The 16,302-nt window shown below is 50.7% G+C and overlaps 1 protein-coding gene and 1 long non-coding RNA gene across 2 annotated transcripts in view; one reads left to right on the plus strand and one right to left on the minus strand.

The window, feature by feature from the left end:
• Sez6 (seizure related 6 homolog) overlaps positions 1–16,302 on the plus strand; it is a 50,173-nt gene that overhangs the window by 20,703 nt on the left and 13,168 nt on the right. Inside the window, exons 4-5 of the mRNA XM_033762737.1 lie at positions 6,613–7,281; positions 7,853–7,986. Of these exons, the coding sequence (XP_033618628.1) occupies positions 6,613–7,281; positions 7,853–7,986 (803 nt within the window). The remainder of the gene's footprint in view (positions 1–6,612; positions 7,282–7,852; positions 7,987–16,302) is intronic.
• Positions 9,320–12,431, minus strand: LOC104874942. Its single transcript, XR_783909.2, has 3 exons — positions 12,345–12,431; positions 10,785–10,899; positions 9,320–10,351 (listed from the first exon to the last, which is right to left on the minus strand). It is a non-coding gene; the product is annotated as an uncharacterized LOC104874942 (long non-coding RNA).

Raw genomic sequence — 16,302 nt, forward strand, 5'->3', positions numbered from 1 at the left:
AAAAAAAAAAAAAAAAAAAATGCCCCCAGGAGGTCACAGGAAGGCCAGGCAGGTGTGGCTCTCCAGAACAGGGTCAGGAGCTGGACCCTGAAGACTAGAGAGGATTTGAAGAGATAAGGGAATAGAGAAAGCAAGAGGATGAAAACATGGCAGCAAGTGGGGCAAAAGTGGGAAGGCACCTGTGCTAGCAGTAAAATGTCCCTTTGTGCATAGCTCTGTGCCCATCCCAACACTGCCCCCGCCAAGACACGAGCAAGATCCCTTCCACATCACCAGAAGATGCACAGCTCCTTGTACAAATGCCTTAGGATATGGGCTGGTGATTTAGCTCAATGGTGGCGCCACCTGCCTTGCAAGCACAAGGCCCTGAATTTGTTCCCTAGTACCAAAAAAACCAAAACAAATGCCTTAGGATAGCAACATCCACGCTGGTGGGAAGATAGGAGGCCCAGAGCTGCAGCCAAAAGCCAGTGGGAGCAGAGGATAGACCTAAATGGTAGGTTCTGGTCTCAGGCTCTGCCACTTGTTAGCTGTGTAAATTTGGACAAGTTATGTAATTATTCTGGGCCCCCATGTCTTCATCTCATGGGACAGTAACATAGACTTCCTTGAAGTGAGATTGAGAAATTACATATGAGGTATGCATGGTCAGCGTACAGAGAATACAGGGAAGTAGACAGAAGCTGTCACCAGCACCACTTCCTAGTGCTGACCACCAGGCTGGCTCCAGACCACAGGAGGCAGAATGTGTCCATTCTGGCTGTATTGTAGCTTTTAGGTAACTTGGAGAAGTCACACTTGATCCTTGGATCTCAGTTTCCCCATTTGTAGCATAAGGGTTAACTGCCTTCCCTGCTAACAGCAAACCTACCTCAGATGCTGGACACTGGAAAGAATTATTTCTTTAGTGTATGGATTCAGAAGCCCCTAGAACTGGACTTCAGGCCTCAGGGGTCCTCTGTGGTCCTGCCAGCCTCTAGCTGAGGTTCCTGTGCACAGGGCCAGGGCTGGGCCAGAGCACTGTCACAGTAGACAGTAGTAGGCCGGATATGGGGGGCTCTCACTCCTAGGGTCCCCTTTCCTCCCTTGGGCCTTATGATAATAGGGGTCTGCTGGAACCAGGACCTTGCTAATCCTCTACTAAAACTTGAAAAGGGCCAGCAAATCTCCAGAATAAACTCATTAATTTTTATGGGATAATAAATGGATCCTATTAAATTCTCATTCTCCCAATGCTGGGCCTGCTTAACCTCTGGAGCCCAAGGGCAGTGGGCCCCCTGTCTGTGGTATCCCCCAGGCTTCCCTGTACCCCCATGCTACCATGCCCTCTCCACCAAAGCTGAATCGGCGCTGCATAAGGTGGAGATTATGCCTGAACTCATCCCAGAACTTTGGTACCCCTCCTTCTACCCGCCCATGGCCCCGCCTCTGAGGCCAAGCCTTGGAAGGGGACACTGGCTCAGATGCACCTCTTCAGCTCCTCAGTGGCTACCAGAATGGTAGGCAGCCTTGCCTGCCCTTGCAAAGAAAGGGTAGGGGCGTGGCAAGGGTGGTGCTGGAAGGTAGGAACCCTGTCAGTCAGTAGATGAGCCCTCCTCAACTCAGTGTGGCTTCGCTTCACAGGTGAGGAGACAGGTCACATGCCCGTGAAGCATAGATTTGGAGTTGGAATCCTAGGCTTTCTGGCTGGCTAGTACAAGAGATCTACAGAAACAATGGCACTGAGATATAGTTCTGGGGCAGTGCTATTGCCTGGGACAGCAGATCCAACAGCCTGGGGCACTGCTTAGTGACTTCAGCTCCATGTCTTGGGCCTCTCTGAGCCTCAGTTTACCCATCTGTAAGACAGAGACCATAACACCTACCTAGCTGAATGTAGAAGATGCCTCCTCCTTATGGCTTTCCCTAAGCAGAGTCTGGCCCCTCACCCCATCAGGATCCAGAACTGCTGATGATGAGGTGGCACAGAGACCCTCATTTGTACCCTCGTCCAGCTGGGCGCTGGGGAGGAGGGGGCAGGGTAGGCAGCCCTCCCTAGGAGGCCCAGTCTGGGGCTGGGGGCGGGGCCTCCAATCCCAAGAGAGGCAACGGGGGAGGCGAGGGGCCGGGAGGCGGGAGCGGGAGAGAATCCACCGGGGAGGCATCCTGAATGGCTCATTAGTGCCGATGAAAGCCTTTTTTCATTTCGTCTAAATACTTTAAACAGGGCTCCCTCCGATGTCTATTTGCATAGCTTAAGAGCTAATGCGGGGGGAGGGCCCGGGCAGTGGCGGGCCACACCAGGGCTGGGGGCTGCGGGGAAGCTCTTGGGCGACCTCCACCAAGAGGGGGGTGGAGGGGGGCACCTAATGGAGTTTCCCAGAAGCTCCCCACCTGGAAGATGCTGATCCCAAGCCTGCAGTAGGGGAGGACAGAGTGGCCCTGGAGTATCTTTGGGTGCAGGCCCCAGCAGAAGGGGCAGATGGATCATGGGAATCTGTTTTGTGGGACACACCTTTGTCCCACACAGGCATGCAGGAGTGGCTGCCTAGGTGAAGGATCATCCTTGTTTTATAGATGACATATGATCAGGGTCACAAACATGGTCATTCAGAGGAGGCAAAGCCTCTGAGAGGTGACTGGCCCAGACTCCTATGATTTTAAGTGGCAGAGCTCACATTTGAATCCAGGTCTACGTGGCTGTGTGCCCTGGCTCTGTGAAGTAGTGTTGGGGCTCTAGTCTGGGGTCCAGATTCAGATGTGCTTCGGCATGGAGTAGGGGCTCTCTGAGTCTCTGGCAAATTGCTTCCTGAGGGTCTGGTTCAGCCCAGCTCTACTGCCAGCTCCACTTCTAACCTGCAGAGACCTTGGATGAGTCCATTCTTGCTCTGCACCATGGTCTCCTTAACTGGCTGGGATGTTCTCAGCTGGGCAGCTCCAGTCTCTTCGTGCCATGAAGCAGGCTGGCTGGAAAGACTGGGGGCTTGAAGCTAGATGGACATAGGTTGAACTCTGCTCCAGCACTGTAAGACTTTAAGCATGAACTCCTCTTACCTCTCCTCCAGACTCCAGGTCCTTTGGAAAGCAAGAAGATTTCTATCTCACAGAGTTTCATTATTAAATAATATGAGGTCTAGATTAGGCCTGACACAGCAGGTGCCTGATGAGACTGGGTATCTGGGCCCCCCGGGACCTCCTTCTGCTGGTTCCTGTATCACACTCTGCCCCTTTGTCAGTCCCTGATCTTCAACTCAAGTCAGCCAGGCTGAGAACAGCCCCTGAACTCCCTGGCTTGACCTTGGAAACCTAAGGGGCGCGTCACGGAGGTTCAACCTCTGACAGCCAGAGTGTCTGGAGATACCCTCCCTCAGAAATGCTTATCTCCCAGAGATTATCTTACCCTCTTTGACAGTGGGTGGCACCCTGTGGGAACCAAGTAGAAGCTGATTTTGGAATCAATTTGCTAGCTTGATATACTATCTCTATCCCATTTAACCAAGTGCTCAGTCCCCCTAGATAACATGATCAGTGCAATGACAGTGATGGGAGGTACCCATTAGCTCCGCTCTATTACCCAGCACCCACCTGGCTGATGGCAGGAGAGTGTGCCCACCCGCTCTGGTCACTTCCCAAGTCAAATGATCTCTGTGTACTTTCTCTCCCAATAGAGTCCCAACTGGTACCGACCCTGGGAGCTGTGGGCCGTATCACTTGTTGGGCAGTCCTGGCAGGGACCCACAAGCCATGTACAGCTTCAGGGGCTCCAGTGTATGTGATGAGAAAGGCTCTTCTTCCTGTGTCATGCTTAAACCAGTCTCAGCTCACTTGGCAAAGACTGGGTGACATCTGGGGGGTGGGCAAAGAGAGTACCTCTGTCCTGGCACATCACAGGCACTGCCTGGATCCTCCATCACTGATTCAGATGAAAGACACTGGGCAGTGTCAGACCATCTGCTCTGGGGAGTATGAGCCTGGCCAGGCATCTAGTTTGGACACTGATATCAGAGCCTGGCATGGAATGTCAGGGTACAGATGGGCTACTTTAGTGAGCATCACAGCAGATAGCAAATAGTCCTGGTTTCTCAAGGCTTTGGGTTGCCCAGGCTTCACTGATCCAGGGGAATGGAGAGTACTCCAACCTGTACCTGTCTCCTTCACCCCAATTTCCTCCCTCCTCCCATTTGTCTGACACATCATAGCTGCTCTGGTCTCCTGAACAGAATGTAGGCCATCTGGCACTTCCTCACACCTGCCAATCCATGGGGTGGTTGTGAGCCTATGGAATGACGGCTCCACCACCAGACATGCAGAAAAACCGACCTTCTTCTTGCAAACTGTTCTCTCACCCTAGCTATACTTCCTTTCAACTCCTTATGCAGCCATTTTGAAGACAATAGGAATCAGGATAGCCTCCCAGCCTTCTCAGAGTTGACACAATTCTGGATGAACTTAATCTGGAGCCAGCATCTATTGACCTTTTCATGGCAGTTAAGGATTTAGAGATCCTAGTGGGCCATGTGCAGAATATGTATTATCTCTCCAGTTATGTGGTTGAATAAGTCAACATAATCAATAGTAGAGCAATCTGCACCTCTGACCAAAGATAGCAAATAAGCTTCTTCTTAGGCTAATTGATTGGTAGTGGCTACCTGGATAACCATGTTGAGAACGATTCTGACATCCCATGTGGCCTCAAAAAGAAATAACCAAAACTGATCAGCAATGTCTACCATGAAGGGGGGGGGCAGCATGCCAGATGTCCATTCCATCCCTGTTTCAGATCCTGTCCTAGAAGGTCCCTGACTAGTGTCATAAGAAAGATGAAAGGGAATTCAGGGAGACAGTGAATGGGGAAAGGAAGTAGCATTATCTTGGTCAACCATAAAAGAAGAAGTCCCAGATGAGAAAACTAAGGCTTAGGGAGTTTAGGCTACTTGCTCAAGGACACAGAGTGATGGATCTGGGAACTGAAGCTTCATCTGCCCAGCTCTTGGCTCTCACTGCTCTACTCACATTACTGTTGTGGAAGGACCATAAAATCAAGAAAGAGGGGAAAGAATGACTTTCTGAGAAGTAATAGAAATGGGATCTCATAGCTGGGTCTTTATTGGGTGTACACCTGTAATCCCAGCACTCAGGAGGCTGAGACCAGAGGATCACCACAAGTTCAAGGCCAGCCTGAGCTACATAGTGAGATCAAGGCCAGCCTGGAGTATATGGCAAAACCTTATCTCAAAAAAACGTGGGGCTAGGGATTTAGCTCAGTGTCACCTTGCCTGCCTGGCAAGTGCAAAGTCCTGAGTACAAAAAAAGAAAAAAGAAAAAAAGAAATGAGATCCTAACAAAGAAGTTATGCGTCTATGAGGAAATCTCAAATAAAATCTCAGCTGGGTGTGGTGGCACTTGCCTAGTAATGAATTTTAATGTATTTTGTTTTGTTGCTGTTGAGGTACTGTGATTGAACCCAGGCCCTTCCCACTTCCCACTGAGCTATATCCCTGGTTCTTTTTAAATTTTTCTGGGGGGATGGGAGAGAGGGTCTTGCTAAATTGCCCAGCTGGGCTCTAATATGTGATCCTCTTGCCTCAGCCTCCAAGAATGCTTAGATTACAGGCACTGGGTTGGAATTACTGAAGGCCGGTAGGAAAGTACATCTTTGCTCTTTAGAGATCCAGAGAAAACTGGGTATAATGGCACACACCTTAATCCCAGTACTCAAGAGGCTGAGACTGGAGGATCTCGAATTTGAGGGCAACCTAGGACATAGTGAGTTCAGACAAAGCCTGGATTACATAGCAAAATGCTGTCTCTAAATAAAAGATAAAATTTTAAAAGTGGAGTGTAAATCAGGGTAAAGGCCCTGAATTTGATCTGCAATGCCATTAAAAAAAAAGATGAAGTTTAAATATGGGAAATAGTTCCTAAGACTAATGACTAGCAATTCCACTGAGAAGAGGAAATATATTTGAATTCTGCCTAAAATATCAGGCAGAAAAATCATTGTTGTGGAAGATAGCAGTTACACAATTACATCCTAGGGTTTGTTGTTGTTGTTGTTTTTATGTTGAGACAGGGTCTTGGTAAATCACTAAATTGCTCAGGCTGGACTCCCAATTTGTGGTCTTCCAGCCTCAGACTCCTAAAGTGCTGGAATTACAGGCATGTACTACTGTACCTGGCAGATAGCATTCTTATTAAGGTTGTCATTTCCTGTGTTCAGTGGGTCATGTGACTTTGTGCAAGTCATTTCCTTTTTTGGCCCATTTCCTCATTAGTAAAATAAAGCCTTTGGCTGCATTGAGGATGGCAAATATTTGTCATGTCATGGCTGCCTGGAGTGCTGTGTTGAATGAAGCCTCCAAGACTGAATCTGAGAACAGCAGGAAGTAGTGCAATGATCGATTAATAATGTCTGTCTCTGATGCTAGAGGAGAAAAGATAGCTCATGTGCCATCCTTGAAGTATGTGATATCATCTCAATTCCAGCTCTAAAATTTTATTGCTCCATGATTCTCAACAATGAGCTCACTCTCCAAGGATCTCTGTCAAAACATAGATATATCTACTACCTTAGTAGGATGCTGTTCACTATGGTATAGCAGGATAACATCTGATTCTTCATTATTATTTCAGGACTCTCCTCAGAGGCCCCAACCATTGGGGAAGGACAAGCCACAGGCATCAAGGAGATCGCTGGGGAATTGACAGTGGCCCCCACACCTGAGCAGCCAGAGCGAGGTGTCCACTTCGTCACAACAGCCCCCACCCTGAAGCTGCTCAACCATCATCCACTGCTAGAAGAATTCCTTCAAGAGGGGCTGGAGACAGGCGAGGAGGAGCTGAAACCTGCACTGCCCTTCCAGCCTGACCCACCTACACCGTTCACCCCAAGCCCCCTCCCTCGCCTGGCCAATCAGGACAGCCGCCCCATCTTTACCAGCCCCACTCCTGCCATAGCTGCAGCACCCACACAGCCCCAGCCCAGGGAGGGACCTTGGAGCCTAGAGTCAGAGCTCCCTTTGCTTCGTATCACAGCCCCTCTACCTCCAGGGCCTAGCCTTGCAGTGCCCACCCTATACCCAGGGGAGAGACCTAGTACCACACCCCCCAGTAGAGCCTGGACTCCAACCCAGGAGGGCCCTGGAGATATGGGCAGGCCATGGGCTCCAGAGGCCATGTCCCAGACTACAGGGCGTGGGACTGAGGGCACCATTGCCACCTCCACAGCTTCTGGAGATGACGAGGAGACCACAACCACCATCACCATCATTACCACCACCATCACCACAGTTCAGCCGCCAGGTCAGCTTCCTGCTGGCTTGTGGATCTGGAAGTGGGGATGGTGGGAGCTGCGGGGTCCCTACATGCCTGTGTCTCTAGTACTGTGCCAACCCACCCTCCCTTTTTTTTATTAATTGAGTTTATTGGTATACTTTAGGTATGCATAGTGATCACATTCATTATAGAAAATTTGTACCTGAACATGATATATTAATTTCTCTGCTTTTCCTGCCCTCCTTTTGGCACCAAGAAAGTCCTGTGGGAGGCAAGTGGTTTGGAACTAGATAGAACTGGGTTAAAATCCTCATTCTCCCAAATATAACACAACCCTAGGAATTTTATTTAACCTCTCTGAGCCTTAACTGTAAAATGGTGAGAAAAAAAAAAGCCCATTTTACTGAGCCATTCTGAGAACTGAGATAAGATTGCACATAGTAAAAGATGCCCCTTCTTTCAACAGGGAAATAAACAGGGGACTCCCCAGAGATGGGCTTCACCTCATATATGCACAAGCATACACACACAGTTCAACCTTAGCTGGCCTCCGTTCACCAGAATTGGGTTTAGCCTTGTGTTTCCTCCTGCCTCCCAGGCCCTTGTAGTTGGAATTTTTCTGGCCCAGAGGGCTCTCTGGACTCCCCCCAAGCCCACAGCTCACCCTCTGATGTCGGCCTGGACTGTTTCTACTACATCTCTGTGTACCCTGGCTATGGTGTGGAGATCAAGGTGAGTGATTTGGATCTTTGGATCGGGAAAGGGCAAGGCTGGGGCTGGTGTGTTATCTTTTTCCAGAAAGGCACCTGCTATAGAAGAGGAGATGTCTAAGGGCATTAGCTGAGTGGGCAGCACCTAGGGCCAAGACTGGGAGAGAGGCCTAAAACACGCTTGGATTCTGTCCTGTGTACTGGAGAGTGGGAAAGGCTACTGCTTCTGCCCAGCAATGCCCTGAGAGAGTGGCAGGAGGAGAAACTGTGCCACCCTCTGCCCTCACAGGATTGACTGGGGGCTTAGAAGAGCCTCAGGAGGGGGCTTTCACTTTGGCTAGGCAGAAGGCTGGGTAAATCACCTAGTCTCTAGTGTGAGCACTGTGTCTGACTATGTGACTGAGTGGACAAAACATAGGGCTACTGGTTGGGCCTGAGAGAGCCACGGAGCCTCATTCCTCCATTAAACTCATCTATTCCTTGAGCAAGTCATCCTGAGCGTCTCTTCTGGGCCAAGCCCTGTGCTGCACACAGTCAGAGAGATGATTAGCTTGTAGGTGAGCCGGATCTGCTCCCAGCCTCTTAAACCTTCTCATGCCTTCCTCAGGAGTAAGGCTCTTTCTTGGAAGCCCCAGGCCTGAGCCTAAAGCGCTCATAGATATCCCACAGGCCTCTCAGCCTTCAATAATCCAAATCTTTGTTTCCCCCAACCTGCTTGTCATTCCACTCTGTCCAGGTCAGAAACTTGGAGTAGAGCTGCCATGTTGACGAGCAGTGACATCCCTGGAGCTGGGTAGCGTGGAGTCACCTTGGCCCTTCCTTCTCACTCTTCTCATGACCCTATCGACTCATCACCAGGGTCTGGCACCACGACGCTCCACAACTCTCCCATCTGCCCACTTCTCTCCCCCTATCCTTATCTCCCATCACAACCACCACACGATCCAGCCCCACTCACCTTTCCCCAGGGAGGCAGCGGCCGCCTCATCAGTCACCTGCCCATCCACATGTGCTCCCTGCTGTTCCTCTTCACCCTCACTGCAGTCAGTTTTCTCAGATGAAATCACTCCTGCTCCCCAACCCCGTACTTCCCCAGGGCCTCTGAGTCAGGGCCATTCCTCTGGCCCATCTCTTGCTGTTTTCTTCCTTTGTTGTCTACTCCCCTATGTTAGTCAGCTTTTTGTGCCTGTGACCAAATACCTGAGGAAAACAACTTAAAAGAGGGAAGATTTGGGCCAGGGACTTAGCTCAGTGGTTCCATCACCTGCCTTGCAAGCACAAGGACCCGAGTTCGATCCCCAGTACCAAAAAATAAATAAATAAAAGAGGGAAGATTTATTTTGGCTCATGAGCTCAGAGGTTTCAGTTTGTGGTCAACTGGCTCTATTACTTTTAAGCCATAGTAAGGCAGAAGGGCATGGCAGGGGAAAGCTGCTCACCTCATGTTAGCCAGGAAGCAGAGAAGGAGGGAAAGAGCCAGAGAGAAAATGGCTAGGGACCAGATACAGTTCCCAAGCTCACGCCCTTATGATCTGCTCCCTTCAACTAGGCCCCACCTCCTGTTTCCATCACTTCCCAACAGTACCATCAAATTATGAATCCATCAATGAATCCACCGGTGAAGTTAGAACCTTCTGATCCAGTCACTTCTCTAGACCCCATCTCTGAACATTGCTGCATTAGGGATCAAGCCCTCAATAGATGAGTCTTTGGGAGACGTAACAACCCCTGTGCACTGAATAGCGTACAGCTGACTCAATGGGCCAGACTTTCTTTCCCCTCATGTCTCAATCACATATGCTGGTCTCTCTGCGTGAAAGAGTCATCTTAACACCCCTTCCCTTAGGACTCAATCCGGGCATTACTCTGTCATTCTCTCCTGATCCCTAAAGCCTTGGGCATCACCCTCCATCTTGGTCTTCATCACTGCCTTCTGTGGCTGTTTTTAGCTGTCCACGTCCTCAATCAGTTTGTGAGCTTCCTGAGGGAAGCCTTGCAGTACAGGGCCCAAGATTAGGATGGAGGAAGGGAGGCAAAGTAGACATTTGACCTGGGTCCTGGAGACTGATATAGGTGGAGAAGGGAACCTTGTGCCCCGCTGAAGGACTGTGCACTGGGCCTGAGCAGCTGTAGGGAGGAGCAGGGCAAGAGTCTGAGAAGCAGGGAAACCTCTCACCAATCACCTCCCACCCCACTTCCCCACCCATCACAACTCCCTGTAAGCCAGTGGCATGACCTGGGGAAGTGCCTCCAGCCATCCACCCCTGGGGAACTCAGGCCCAGGTGTGAGCCAGGCCGGGGGGAAAGGGCCTCTCCTACCCTTGCTGGGTTCCTCCTTTTTGCAACTGTTTGCTGCCATTCTGCAAGCCCTGGGCCATCATTCTGGGCTGAATGGAAGGGCAATTAGAAACAGCCACCCCCCTCTCAAGCCATTAGTACTCAGCGCCCGCTTAATTAAGGTAATTAATGTAAAATCATCACCTAATGAGAGGTGGCACCGGCTGTGGCTCACAGGGTAGAAGCCGCCAGCTGCAGGTGTAGGGAAGGGGGTAGGAGGGGGAAGATGCAGGCCTGGGCTGGCTCACCTGCCCACCAAGTGTACCACACTCAGTGAAGCCCACTGGGCCTTGCTGGGGCCAGCCCTGATACTACCCACTAAATTGGAATCAGATAATGGGGCAGGATGCCATGCTAACTCTGTCCACCCCTTCCCTTCCCCAGCCCATGCCCCAGCCTGGATGCCCAACCCTTTACACAGCCCTAGGTCTGCTGTCTGGTGCTGCTACATTTGTTTTTTCATCAGAATGAAAAAGCTGTTACCAGGCAACCTTGAGATGAAGACTTGTCACAGGCCTGGATTGCTGTCAGGAAACAAGGCACAGGCTGGCCCCACCTTCCACCTTGGCACTGTAGTCTCCAATGGCCTGAGATAGTCCTGAAGCCAGGGGGGACATGGAGTTGTCAAAACTGGCTAAGCACTTACATGCCAGGCTCTGTACTGGGCACTGGGGACACAGATCTTTATGACCACAGGATGCTCAGAACTGGTGAGAATGGGACCACCAGGGCTTTGGGAAATAGGGTGCATGGCATCCCACCAGGCTGAGTCAATGATCTCTGGAAGTGAGGACATGGACTCTGAGGCCCGTAGGCTGAGAAAAAAGCCACCAAGCCTGGGCTGCAGAGGAGCAGGGTGGCTGGCCTGACCCTTGGTGGCTGCCTGGTTGTTTTAGAAAAGTGAATTTTTTGTATAGGAATAGAGGACAAGGTAAGGGATTAGGCTGATACTCTTGCCTGAGGCTTGGCCCTGCAGCAGTGTCCTCCTGCCTAGGCTGGCAATTGAGCCAGGCCATACTGGGGGCAGGATAGGGGAGCTGAAAGGCCTAGAGTGCTGCTCAACACTCTTCAGGCTTGGGGAGAAGGGCTAGCCATGGCTTCTCTCTATCATGGGTAAACTCCAGCTGTCCTCCCTGAGTTCCCCAAATAGAATCACGGGAGCAGGTAGGGGATAGAATCAAAGAAAAAAGATCTGTCCATACCCTTGAGCAGGTCAGTCAAATGCCAGGCTAACCCTCTGTCAGGTGACTGCAGCCACTGCCTAAAGGTTGAGGTGTGTGTGGAGGGGAACCTTCTCAATTTCTTTTATCGAGGAACAGCTTCGGGGCTATCAGGATCCCTAAAAGCTCAGCTCTCCCTACCTTGGACCTCTGCCCTCCAGAACCTGCTTCCTCCCTAGCCTCACACCTCCCTTCATGGTGCTGCACCTATTGGTACCAGCTCAAGCTGAGGGTACAAGCTGGCATCAGGGAGGAGGCCAGATCAGACCCTCCACTGTTCAAGGTGCAGAATTGCTTCACTGGGGATTGGGCACTGGGTTAGAGTCTTTCTTGAAAGGTCCAGAAAAACCCTTTCAGGATAGTTGAACAGGAGCCCCATGGCACACATGGGTCCCATTCCCTCTCCAGGCAGTCAGGCTTCCCGTGAGGGCTCCAGGCCTTTCTGGACCTGATGCCTGCCTCTCACTGCACTTGGCATTCCAAGAGCCTTCCCACTGCCAACCTCCATCTTGGCTTGGCTGCTTTCTGCACCATCTGGAGCCTGGGCACAGCTGCCTACAATCCCTGCCCTCATGCCCAGGTGGCCCCTTTGGCACACAGCTCTCTTGGGACAGCCAGCTGTCAGTTTGATAGTCAGAACACCCTGCCTTTCTAAAGCAGGTCAGGCCTCAGGGCCTGATGTGAGCATCAGGAGTGGGGTTGGGGGTGGATTTCTGGATGAATTCCTATTAGGGCTTTAGAAAAGCCCACTTGAAGTAGTGATAGGTATTAGGTCTGGGCCCATGAATTTAGGCCCCTATTTCGTCCCTAAAACAGACCTTACCTGCAAGGTGTTATGAACAAGTGCCTGTTCATAAGGGCACATGTGTAAATTGTAAGATTTGGTTCCAGTCCTGGCTCTGTAGTAGCCTCTCAGTGACTGAGGTAAGCCCTGGCCTTCTCTGGGCCTCAGTTTCTCTATGAAAAGAGATTAAGCCAAATACTGTTTGTGGCCCCTCCCATCCAGTTTCTCAGAGTGTGGTTCCTTCTTTGGGCTCAGGGAGCTCTTGGTAAGCTCCACTGCACAGTGGCACCTCAGGTCTTTGGCCCGGTTTCCTGGCAGCTGCCCAGCCTGGGCCTCTGCCAGAGTATACACATGGGGGTGGTGATGGAGGCAAGCAGAACTGAGGCCAGCATCTGGGGGTGGCAGTCAGGTGCTGGGTGGGTGTGACACAGACACCCTTGAGTTCCTCTGGGCAGGGTTGTACTAATTCAACTGCCTGCACCATTCTGCCTGTTGGTCACATCATTGGGACCTGTGCTGGTGGCCTGACTGGCAGCTTCCATGGGACAGACAGGTTAGGTAAGGTTGATGACCTGGGGACTGGCAGGAGACAACCAAAATCCTCCCCTCTTCCCATCCAGAAGAGGCCAGTCCCCTCAAAGCAGCCGTGCTTCTCCTTGAACGCCTCCTCAGGTGTGCTGGCAGCAAGGCAGTACTGGACAGCAGAGGGACCCATGGGAATTGTCCCTAGCTCTCTCTCTCTGCTTCTGCCTCCCCCTGCCTGGCCCCCAGGGCCCTTCCTGTCACTGGAAGGGGTAGGGGAAGAAAGCCCTCATGAACAGAGCTGACATTTCAATCTGTCTCCCAGGTTCTTCAGATGCCTGCAAATTGCATCAAGTCCTCATCTTCCTCCTTGTCCAACACCCAGCCCTGACTGGCTCCTGTCAGCTTGGCCCTCAAACAAATGACAAATTACTTTCCAGCCACTGCAGCAGGGCCACAAGTGGGTGCTTGAAATCCACAAGATCGGGGCTGCACAGGCAGCCTCCAGCTGTGAACAGGGAGCTACTCCATTCCTCACCTTCATCCCAACCCTTACTACTAGGCTGGGCTGGAAGCCAGGCCACCTTAAGGGTCCTGTCCCTCCCCAAGACCAGAAGGAGACCAGAGGTCTCAACTCCCAATTAACAAGCTGCTAGGGGAGAGGATGACTCCTAAGAACCCAAATCCCAACATCCTGAAAAAGCCAAGTCAAACCAGGCCAACACCTGCCTACCTACTAAACATAGGGGCCTAGAGACTGGGAATAAAGATATCTAGAAATCTATTTATGCAGGTAATATTGCCTTGAAACTGGTTCTTAAAAGAGCAGCAAAATTACTTCTTAATAGCTGTATGACATTCTGCAGGTTCCTTAGTCTCTCAGTGATTCTGTTTATTTATGAGTATTTTACCACCTACCTCATGGAAAAGACTGACGTATTTCAGGTGCTCTGTGAATTGTTACTGCTGATGCCGCCCTCTGATCACAACAAAGCAGTAAGATCAGGAGTAGGATGCTACAGGTCCAACTGGAAGTATAGGAGAAACTAGAAAGAAAATACTAATTTAATTTCTACTTCTCTGCCTTGGCCTTAGAGGTAATTTCCCTGCAACGAATGTCCTCCCTTCCTCCTCCTCCCAGCTCTCCTCTTTTCAAGGCCTCTGAGACCCACCTGGCCCATGTACTCCCTGAGCTTCCAAGCCCCCCTCCTCCCCTTGGGGATTTCTGCCTCATGCATTCAATGCCACTTAAAGCAGAATTATATGCTGCCTAGCGTCTCTCGATAATTACAGATTCCACGTGTGAGTCTTGTTTTCCCAATTCTAAAATCACAGAATCTCCACATTTGAAGGGACCTCATCCAGCCTCCACCTGCTGCAGGGATTCCCTGAGGAATATCCTCAGCAGATGGTCAGGCAGCCTCCACCCAAATGTGCCCGGGCTGGGAGCCTATCCCCAAGAGAAGGTGCTTCTTGCCCCTGGCACCCTCCCTTAAGATTTTTCTTCAGCCCCAGAACCTACCAAGTCTTTCCTTCCAAATGGGTGGGGACCTCTCCCTGCCAAGCTGCCCTATCTGGAATCTGTTTCCAAGAGGGGCCCTGAGTCTGGCAAGACTGATCTCCTCGGCTCTGGCTAGGTTCAGCATCATGTTCTCAGCTTGCAGGGACTTAGGGAGGAATATGCCTCCAGCAGCCCATACATTCACTGTCTTCAGACATCTTTAATGAAACTGGCCAGTAAAGAGGGTGCTGTGACTCAAAATGCTACCCAGGTTTTAACAGATAAATAGAGAATGGATGTGAGAGCCTGACGAGAAAGGACTGACTGGTCTGGCCTGGGCAGCACAGGATGGTGGTCCTGAGATCTGAAAGGATGTCCAGTTTCACCAGAAGGAGGAAAACGGAAGCTTCCCTGTACAAATGTTCAGAGGGGAAGAAGTCTGGAAAAGCCACTGGAGCCCACTGTGAATTGGGAAGTTGGGACCTTGTCTTCTGGACAACCTGAAGCAACTAGCAGGGTGGAAAGAGAGAGGAGAGAGGCACAGTCTGATGTGAGGCAACCAGGCCAGTAGATGAATTGAAGGAAGGAAGGAATGGGAAATGAATAGAAAGTCATTGCAGGTGAGAGACAGTGGACAAGAGGTGATCAGAGCCAAGAAAGCGACCAAGGGATAAGGAGGAAGAACCACTTGGAATAACTAAAAGATTGGGAAGGATTTTGTGTCTCACCCGATGCCTAGATTGTTAACACTAAAAGCCCTTGCCACAGAGCAATATGGTAGGGACCTTAGACCAGGGAGACCAGTGCTTTGGAACTGCCTGGGTATCTTATTAAAATGCTGAATATAACTTAGTAAATGTGGGATGTGATCTGAGATTTTGCATTTCTCTTCCTTTTCTATTTCTCTTTCTTTTTTTTTTTTTTCTTGTTTTCTGTAGTGCTGAGGATCCAACAGGGTCTCATGCATGCCGAGCAAGTGCTCTACCCCTGAGCTCAGCCCCAGCCCTGAGATTCTGCATTTCTCACAAGCTCTGAGGTGATGCCAATGTTGCTGGTCCAGGAACCAGATTTAGAGTAGCCAAGATCTACATGTGGCCATTTTATAAAACGAGGAAACAGAGGCTCAAATAACTAGCATACTTCTCCAGGAACACATGGTTAGGGTGAGCTCCCAGATCTCTAGGTTCCCAATCTACCAAGCTACAATGTCAGTTCCTCTCTGGGCAGTGTCTGTCATTGTCCAGTCCTTGTTTGACAGAATGGAGGCATGGTGCCCAGAAGAATCCTTCAGGCATTGAGGGCCTGAAAAGCAGGGTTTTCTGACTGAGGGACCTGTAACGGAACAAAGAATTGAATCAAGAAACACAGAGAAGAGAGGAAATAGAACCAATGGCTAAGTCATGGAGGGACTGGTATAAAAGCCGAGCTGAATGGCCAGCAGGAGCCAGGCAGGCATGGCCTAGAGGCCCAGGCAAGGAATTTCGACGAGTACTATAGGCTTCATGGACTCAACAGAGGAATACTAGGGAATCTAAACCAGAAGCACCTGATGAGAAACAGTTCTGGGACTCTTAACTGGCTGTAGTTCAGAACATATTGATGGGGGGGAGGCGTGGGTTAAGCCCTCTAGCAGGGAAGCTGACCGGGAGCCCGCTACAGTAATGTAGGTGACGAGGTCTGCTTGTAAGAGTGAATGACTGCTTGGATGTGTACTATGAGGGGAGAGGCGAGACGCCAGTTTCTGACTTGGGTTCCCAGCTGCTTAGGAGATCATTCCCTGAGATAAGAGCCAGGGGAGCTGCTGGCTGCGGGAAGAGAGTAGCTGAGCATGAGGCAAACTGGGTGTGAGGAGACTGTGAGGCATCCAACAGGAATGTCCAGGGGGAAGTGGGTTAGATACTTAGGACGTCATGTCACTGGCCAGGCCCTGAGACACTATTTAGCCTAACACATCTACCCCATCCCTACTTTACG

The sequence above is a fragment of the Fukomys damarensis genome, unplaced genomic scaffold (genome assembly GCF_012274545.1).
Source record: "Fukomys damarensis isolate Sample0158 unplaced genomic scaffold, DMR_v1.0_HiC HiC_scaffold_13, whole genome shotgun sequence".
NCBI lineage: Eukaryota > Metazoa > Chordata > Mammalia > Rodentia > Bathyergidae > Fukomys > Fukomys damarensis.